The following is a 10,000-nucleotide window of genomic DNA, read 5'->3' as shown; positions in this document are numbered from 1 at the left end:
AGTAGTAGTAGTAGTAGTAGTAGTAGTAGTAGTAGCAGTAGTAGTAGTAGTAGTAGTAGTGATGGTAGTAGCGGTAGTGGTAGTGAGACTGGTAGTAGTGGTAGTGGTAGTGGGACTGGTAGTAGTGGTAGTAGTATTTGTAGTAGTAGTAGTAGTAGAATTAATAGTAGCAGTAGCATTGCAGTAGCAGCACCAGCACCACCAGCATTGGCAGTAGAAGTAGTTGTTGTAGTAGTAGTAGCTGCAGCAGTAATAATAGCACTACTAGAGTAGTAGTCAAAATTCAGTCATTGGTGCGTGATTGTTGCGAGTATGGTCGTTAGGGTTCACGCTATTTTACACCCACCTGTTAGTGTTCAGGTCACATTAAGATGTTTATTCGGCTGAAATTCCATGCAATAAACACATGTTTTCTTCTAGTTCTAAGCTCAGGATGGAAGCCCATATTTTTGTTATTTTTATATTTTTATATGCTATTACCTATAATAGAGACAAGGAGTTTAACTTCGTTTGCCGTAAAACTATACCATCTTTACTGTAAACTAGGGTCGACTTCGATCGCTCACTTTAGTATGGAAACGGAAGTTGTAATACGCATGTTTGGTACGGTAAGTGATGGAATGCGCTATAGTTTGGATGGGTTATTTAAGAATACAGTATACTAACTATTTTGAGTATACTCTCTCGAAACAAGAACATCATACAGTACCAAATTACATGTGAATACCAGAAAATATCGACGATTTTCGTGCACACTATCGAGTAACAAGACATGTATTCGATAATTGCTTGAAATGACAGTGCTGTTTAGTTAAGCTTGGAACTTCATGTACATTTCCTGAATAATTTTACTTCAAGTTCAACTAATTTTCCTGTGCCTGCTATCAAATAAATCATGTTTTACTGAGAGATTTCGGAGTGTTTCTTAAAAAAAATCATGTAAGAAGACTTAATTTATCATTTAATAAATACTTGAGGCTCGCTCTGTAAAAAGAGGTTTTAATGCATGTACAGAGTGTTGTCCCAGATTAGGCTGTGTAGTCCGCACAGGCTTATCATGTGCGATACTTTCTGCCATGACTGGATTTTCGCTCATAGAAAAATACGACAAAAGCGGAAAGTGTCTCCCTGATTAGTGTGGACGGAACATGCAATCTGGTAAAACAATTTAGGCGCATGCATTAATTAGATTATAGCCGTCTAAATGCTCTTTACTTTTGATTCATGACACAGTTACATGTAATAATTTATGATTTGTCCATTTTAAATGATGCATATTTTATAGACGACTTAACGCGTGACGTCACGCGCACCTGCAAATATTAGACTCCGCCCCATGGTTGGCAAAAAGAGGTGGAATTCATATCAGCGCATATAGAGAAGGTTGACATAATCCTCGTTTTTATTGATAATCATACACTATATCAAATATAATTATACTTACTTTTTCTGAATAAAACATAAGCATGCAAGGAAATGCATTTTTGGAACGATTATATTGTTTTTATTATTTGTTTTTACTAAAAAAGAACTCGGGAGTGGAACACAATATACGAGCTCGGTATATTTGATACCACAAAAATCTCTACTTGGCACATCTTCGCGACCATTGTTTAGATAAAAAATTACTAGATTATTAAATTCTTTCAGAATAAATCAAATTTTTTAATGAACGAACACAAACAGCAAATAGATCGACTTTATGTACGCAACATAAAGTAACTGATTTGAACATTTTTGCCTGTAAAAACTTACCTTGTTACACATTGAACAAATTCTCTTGAAAAATGTAATCGTTTGTATGTCATTATTCACACCAATTTGTACACTCTTTGTTTAATCCGAGGTTTAATTGCACATTTGTTCATCCCTAACCAATTATCTCGTTATGATCGGATATGATCGGATACTGTCCAGCATGGTGTCATAAACCCAGGGACCTATACTAGTCTAGGGTCCCTGCATAAACCACATGTGGAAGACCAGTGTCTGGTCATTAAACAACATTTATGACACCTCCAATCCATGTCATATCTTGGCATAGTGAGTAGTCTTTTTAGCTTAATTTTAAAGCCAAAAAAAAATACTTAAAACAGTTGCTTTCATAGAGCGAAAACATTAGCATAGGTAAACAAACAAAGCCATGCCGGTTAGTTGTAGTGCACCAGGGTGTGCAAATAGATTTGAGAAAGGAACAAATGTGTCCTTTGTTAGGTTTCCTAAAGAGCCAGAAAGACTGCAGCAGTGGCTAATTTCGATGAAGCGAACCCAAGTGACCGGCAGCAAGAAATTATGGATGCCCGGAGTTCACGACCGTATCTGCAGTTTGCATTTTGTTGGAGGTAGTGAATTGTCAATTAGTATTAATTTGTTCCTTTTTTTGTGTAATCATTTTTTACAGATAAATATATGAGTCGTGTTCTGAGAAAACTGGGCATAATGCATGTGCGTAAAGTGTCGTCCCAGGTTAGCCTGTGCAGTCCGCATAGGCTAATCAGGGACGACACTTTCCGCTTTCATGGCATTTTTCGTCTAAATGAATTTTCTTCTTAGCAAAAATCCAATAAAGGCGGAAAGTGTCGTCCCTGATTAGCCTGTGCGGACTGCACAGGCTAATCAGGGACGACACTTTACACACATGCATTATATCCAGTTTTCTCAGAACTCGACTCATATCATTATGTATCATATATAGAAACATATCGTATGATGTGTTTTTTAAAGCATGACACTAGCTATTGTGTCAGTGTGGTGACATGGTAGACATTCATATTAATGTGCTTTTGATATAAGAAGTTGTAGTAGTATTTGTGTATTTAGTATTTGTGTATTGTTATCACTAAAACTGCATATTTTAATTGTTTCCTGTTGTTGTTTTACGGCAGGCCATCCCCACTACCTGATCATCCAGATTATGTCCCATCTCATTTCTATTTCACACCAACAAGAAAGACCACACCAGACCCCTACAAAGATTTGAGCGGATGCAGAGGAGATGTTGCTCAAGGCGGTCTCTAACTGAGGAGTGGGAATGAATCCACCCAAGCGACAGCCAGAGATGATCACGAGGCAGCTAATGCTCTAATCGAATTGGGCAGCGACTTGCCAAGTTTCAGCGAAAAAGGTATACAAGTCGCTTCAGTCTATCACTATCATGTAATTCAAAGCCATATTTATTGCTATTTATTACAAATATTGGCATATATCATAATTGTCCGACAAATATTTAGCATGTCTAATGAACAGTCTTTTAGTCTGTACAAATTGAAGTGTGACAGCTCACCTATAAATGCCCATGCTGTAACATAATAGCTCAACAAGCAATTATTATAGTACTAACTAGAAGCTATGACTGAAATCATACATTTTTGCCATATTTGTTGTTTTCAGAAATGAACACAGACCCGGATCCTCTTCTACAGAGCTTTGAAGAATTGCAACAGGATTACAACAGACTACAGCAGGAGTACCAACATCTATTAGATGAAAATGCCAGGCTTAAACAGGAAATAAGGGACAGCAAGTTCACATTCACAAACTTGAAGAGTAGTGAGATAAGAGCATACACAGGACTACCATCAATGGGTGCGTTTCTTTGGTTTTTGAGTTTGGTTAGTGAATTCTACAAGCAAATTGGACGGTTATCTGCTGGAGACCAGCTGCTTCTTGTACTGATGAAACTCCGTCTATGCTTATCAAACAGTGACCTTGGGTACAGATTTAACATTTATCCGACACAGATATCCATCATTTTTTCTCAGTGTATACCAGTTCTAGCACAGAGTGTTCAGTTCCTGATCAAATGGCCTTCCAAGGAGTTAATTTTGAAGAACATGCCAAAATCATTTCGGAAAAACTGCAACAAGTGTCGAGTGATTATTGACTGTAGCGAGGTGTTCATTCAAAGACCTTCCAACCTTGATGTTCGAGCCAAGACATGTTCCAACTATAAACACCATAATACTCTGAAATTCTTAGTTGGCATTACGCCATATGGTGCCATTAGTTTTCTGTCACCATATTGGTGTTGAAGAGTGTCGGACAAGAAAATCACAGAAAAGACTGGTTTCTATGAGCTGTTGGAACCTGGTGATCTTGTCCTTGCGAACAGAGGCTTTCTGATAGAAGAAGTGCTGGCGATTCGTGGTGCCGAACTTGCTATCCCACCCTTTGCAAGAGGAAAGAAACAGTTTTCCCAGAAAGAAGTTGAAACTGCGCGACAACTGTCCAGAGAAAGAATACATGTAGAACGGGTCATAGGAAGGATAAAGAACTTCTGAATTTTACAACAAACATTACCAATCACCCTGGTCCAACACGCGAATGACATTTTGGTTATATGTGATGCTCTGACCAATATCATGCCAAAGCTTGTGAAGTGAGGTTCTTTGTTACTTAGGCTGATAAAATGCTGCTTAATGTACTTAGGCTGATAAAATGCTGCTTAAATGTATATATGTATAATACTGACCAATTCTTAAGAATGAATTCTTATTTAAAGCAAAAGAGAAAGCGATATTGTTTGAAATTATTATGCGATATATTTCTGCGTGGACATTGCAGAAAGAAGTTAAAGCAATGATTTCAATGCTTGAGCATATACTATGTATTACCATTTATTTATCAACTATTTATTTCACTGTTAAATTTTATATGTTGATATAATCAAATTATATCATCATTACATGTGTATTTATTGAATGTGGTATTGTTGCAGTGGATTGTTCTGACATGATTTCTACTTTCCTAGCTCAAAAATGCAATTATTATTTCTAGGTTAGTAGTTCTTGAGTATTTATTGATGTTTCTTAATACCAGTTTTACCTGTTTGAATGTTCATTTACAATCCTGTTACCAGTTACAATGTTTATTGTGAAATAAAACAATGTTTCTATGCAATAAATGATTTTATGATTTACTTTTTATTCCTTTTAACATGGTTATTTTAACAAAGTTAAAGCAGGCTACTGAACTTAGTAATTAGATATAACAGTACAGAAATAGATGCTTTATATCTGCAGACAGAATAATTGAACAATTTTCAAGTTACTTAATTTTCTATATAAAGAAACAGCATTATAATTTAACCAAGGTATTTTTTTAAGTTAACAACGCTATTAAAGATTTACATGCAGGGATACCTGCCACTATTATACACTTTTTATATTAACCAACAGAACACTAGTGTAAAAACTGCATATAAACAGATAACACAAGTATTCAAAGTTCCCCTTTTCGACAGTCTATGTTTCATTTCTACTCTCCAGAGCACATCATCATCCACTTTCTTAAATATGATCTCTGGTATAAGATGTTCAAATGCAAAGATTAGGCACTTGTCAATTAATGGATTGACAAATTCAGGGTTATAATATATGGTCTGGTTAAAAATACCTTAGTCCGTGTGCACAAAAAAGTCACAGAACTCTTTATTGCAGACAAACATCTGGAATTGTATTTGCGTGTAGTACCTGTGCGATTCCCTCAACTTCAAGGTTACGTGCTCGAGGTAGAAGTTCTTGTCCACATTTGGAATGTCAGACACTTCCATATCTCTGTGGGAAGCACAGCATTTGATTTCTATCAAACCGTCTCCATGGTATGAGCAACTTCTTACATCGTCTGGGGAAGCAGCAAACAGTGGAAATGTTACATCAATGACGAGACCACTGTCTTTCACAACCAAGTTGTCATGTTCCGTCGATGCCAACTCCTCGTACATGTCTCCGGCCTTTTTCTCGTTGTGTACCCCATACTGGATATTGTCCATAATGCTAAGGTTGTACTGTTCCCTTTTCATCAGATTATCCAGTAACCTGGTAGGGTTTGTCGACTTTTTCAGAGTCTTACCGTCATGGCACACAGATGATGTAATGCGCCCCACACGTTGCCTCTGCCACAAAATTCTTTGACCTAGCCTCTAGTCATGTTTTCAAGGTTACTGGCCTGCACTGGCGTTACTTTGAAGTCAGCCATGATGTTCTGGCATTCCCGCGTTACTTCTTCTGCCGACAGTTTCTCCTTACTGAGCTTGTGTTCCCTAACAAGGATCTGAAAAAAAACAATGACTAGCGTTCAACAAAACATAATAAACCCTATTATATTTACTATTTATACCTCGGATCATTTTACTATTTGATTCACATTTAATCTGTGTCAACATTTCGGAAAGTAAGTCAGATATTGGGGTTTGTTTGTCTTCTGTGTTTAATCCACTTTTAAGTAATACATTTAAACTTTAGTGTCAGAATTCAAATAAAAGTATAAAAAACTATTATTCAAAGGAAAGCACTGGTGCAACTATACTATATTCATGTTAATTTTTATGCTCCCCGAAAATATTTTCGGTGGAGCATATAGTCGCCAGTTTGTAGTTCCGTGTTCCTTCCTTCCGTCACACTTTAGCAACCGTTTCTCATAGCGCCTTCAATACTTTACCAATCGCTTTCATATTTGGCATGTAGGTACCTTGCATGGACTTCTACCTTTTGATGAGGTTTGAGGTCACTGGGGTCAAATTCAAGGTCATCGAGGCTAATAATAGACTTCCTTCTGTCACACTTTTGCTACCGTTTCTCATAGGGCCTTCAATACTTAGCCAATTGCTTTCATATTTGTCATGTAGGTACCTTGCATGGACCTCTACCTTTTGATGAGGTTTGAGGTCTCTGGGGTCAAGGTCAAGGTCACCGATGCTAATAATAGACTTCCTTCTGTCACACTTTTGCTACCGTTTCTCATAGCGCCTTTAATACTTAACCAATCGCTTTCATATTTGGCATGTAGGTACCTTGCATGGACCTCTACCTTTTCATGAGGTTTGAGGTCACTGGGTCAAGGTCACCGAGGCTAATAGATATTTTAGGTGGTTATTAACACATACATTGACAAAGCGCATCATCGGGGAGCATCCATCAGTTTCACTTATATTCTTGTTTTATCATTCCCTACTTTTATGTGTGAAATTAGCAGATATTGACATTTTTTGTTTAAAACAAATAAGTTGTATATCGTACTGGTGGCATGTCCTCGTCATCTGATGCTGTGTCCGTATCCGAGTCATTCTTTAAGATTATGCAAGCATCTGGGCATACTTTTTTCAGCCGCCTTAAGGCCTCTTCCTCGTCAATCGTCACAACCACAGCTGGTTGTTGTCGTGGTCTCGTTTTGCGAGTTTTGCCATGCTTTGACTTGTGGAAGCTTATTTCTGAAAGTGGTTTACCCGTCACCTGAAATAACAGCAACTATTAACATTTCAACTTTATGTGTTGGTTTTTGTTTCATTATTATGACTATACTCACAATAAGCTATGATAATACCCTGTTGTTTTTTTATTCAATTAATGTCCATATATTTAGTAAGTTACTGAAATTAAATATCATATTATTCATTCATAACCCAAAATCATGTTCATTCTTCAAATAAACAAAGAATAAACGATTAGTCTGCTGTACAAGGAGATTTCGATAATATAATATTTGACACCAACCTTCTCACGAAAGCATCGATTCCACTGGTTAGCCTGGCTCGCCTTTGCTGGATTAGTGTACCCCAGTTAATGGCAGCTTCCACCTTGAACAGGACAGCAGCAATATGGCTGCATGTCTCACCAGCTCTGAAACATGTAAATGTTTATTTAGCATTTTCTCTACTAAATTTAAGTTTACTACATTTACTTATTAATTCACTAATGTGTAATTTTATATTGATATATAGAAATACATTTGTATGTGATAAAACAATGCATCATACGATTACAGAAACACAATTTACCCTGCTTTGCATGTGCAATGAGCAGCAACTATGTGGCCAATTTGCTTCTTCACAAGAAGCCAGGGATGGTGCCACTGCTTCTTGACGTTTACTTTATGGGAGGGTACAACTTTGGTTGAGGGGTTTTATACTACTATTGCTTTTTCTTATCTTTTCAGATCTTGATCATTGTTGATAGAGACCATTAAAGTTCATCCAACAAATAGACGTATTCTTATTTATGATCAAGATGTTTTTTGTCATTGTATTTGTATAATATTGTTGTTACATGTAACGCTTGCATCTCATTCATTAAATCCGCAATTTCATATTACACCAGCTATTCAAAGAACACCAGATCTAGATGAACTTGCACAGACACCTGTCGCTACACGTGATACAACAAAATGTGCAACAATCCCGGCTATCAGACGTCAGTTGGCTTATGGATCCCCAAATCAGTCAAACTACCAGTCACCAACTGCCAGTGAGAATCCTACACCACCACCAGCTGTCGCAAAACATGTTGCTGGCCCTGAAGTACTCCCTACCCATAGACGTTCTACCTGATTGAGACGTGTTCCTTCATGGCAAAAAGACTATGACATGGAATCTGATCCTTCACCATGACTTTTTCTTCCACAATGTTACTTTTAGTGTGAAAAAATACTTTAAGAACTATTTGACTCGTGTTTTTTTTCATTCATTTTAATTGATCTATTACTTAAGACAGTACAAGACATTTTTTTCATTAGATCAGTCTTTTGTTTTTTAATTCTCATAATTACCCAAAGACTTGGGGGGAGATAGAGGGTTTTATACTACTATTGCTATTTCTTATCTTTTCAGATCTTGATCATTGTTGATAGAGACCATTAAAGTTCATCCAACAAATAGACGTATTCTTATTTATTTGGCAGTCAGAATACACACAGAGGTCCCGGGAACGTCGTGGTACAGTATTTTCTGCACGTGTCCTGATACAAAATAATTGTAGCCGTCCAGAGATTTGTATGATTTCATGGCTTCTTGTGTATATTGCCCTGGTGTATGTACGAGGTAGTTCCACACATTACCGCACTGGACATTTGGCCACTAACAACAGTTTTCTTGCCAACAATCGGATGAAATCGTGTATGGATCTTTGATAAGATGTCCATCTACCGTCAATTTTGTTGATAACGTTGACTATCTGCCTCTATTAACGTCAAATAATGCTCAGAATAACAGCTACTATCAATGCGCGCCATGCTTTTCCATGCAGGATGTTGTTTTTTTTGTTAACCAGGCAGTGCGCATGCGCGAAAAATCCCGAATGTAAAGAATAACAATTTACTCGTCTATTGTACTGGGTTAAACGATACTTTTATTTTATAATGTGTCCACTCAACATTCTTGCAGTTATGTTTTGCTGTGTAATATAATTATATTCAACATTGCCATAGGCCGATAATACTTAAAAGAGATAACAATTCCAGTTCATGTTATTGACTCTGGATGAAAAATCTGGAAAATGCATAGCATGCAATGTTTATGCAGTTATTTGCTACTGCTGCTACTGCTGCTACTACTACTACTACTACTGCTACTACTACTACTACTACTACTACTACTACTGCTGCTACTGCTGCTGCTGCTACTGCTGCTGGTTCTACTGCTGCTGCTGCTGCTACTGCTGCTACTAGTGCTACTGCTGCTACTGCTGCTGCTGCTACTGCTGCTGCTACACCTGATGCTGATACTGATGCTGCTGCTAATGCTGCTTCTGCTTTTACTGCAGCTACTACTACTACTCCAACAACTACTAATACTGCTACTGCTGCTGCTGCTGCTACTGCTGCTGCTACTACTGATGCTGCTGCTACTGCTGCTTCTGCTCCTACTGCAGCTACTACTACTACTACAACAACTACTAATAATGCTTCTGCCGCTGCTGCTGCTGCTACTTCTGCCGCAACTGCTGCTACTGCTGCTGCTGCTACTGCTTGTACTGCAGCTACTACTACTACTACAACAACTATTAATACTGCTACTGCTGCTGCTACTGCCGCTACTGCTGCTACTGCTTCTGCTGCTGCTGCTACTGCTTCTACTGCAGCTACTACTACTACTACAACAACTACTACGTCTGCTGCTGTTGGTGGTGTTGCAACTGCTACTACACTGCTACTGCTACTATTACTACTCCTGATTCTGCTACTACTAGAACTACTACTACCACTACCACCAGTCCCACTACCACTACCA

General features: G+C 37.8%; 1 protein-coding gene across 1 annotated transcript; it reads right to left on the bottom strand.

The window, feature by feature from the left end:
- Positions 1–5,913: 5,913 nt before the first annotated feature.
- On the bottom strand, positions 5,914–7,284 carry LOC127831324 (uncharacterized). The gene is made up of 3 exons (XM_052356293.1): positions 7,261–7,284; positions 7,017–7,229; positions 5,914–6,051 (listed from the first exon to the last, which is right to left on the bottom strand). Exons 1-3 carry the CDS (start codon positions 7,282–7,284, stop codon positions 5,914–5,916), a joined length of 375 nt encoding a protein of 124 aa, XP_052212253.1.
- Between the last annotated feature and the right edge of the window lie 2,716 nt (positions 7,285–10,000).

This window comes from Dreissena polymorpha, chromosome 5 (genome assembly GCF_020536995.1).
Source record: "Dreissena polymorpha isolate Duluth1 chromosome 5, UMN_Dpol_1.0, whole genome shotgun sequence".
Taxonomy (NCBI): Eukaryota; Metazoa; Mollusca; class Bivalvia; order Myida; family Dreissenidae; genus Dreissena; species Dreissena polymorpha.
The sequence above is the reverse complement of the archived record's forward strand: the minus strand, read 5'-3'. Positions and strand labels throughout refer to the sequence as shown.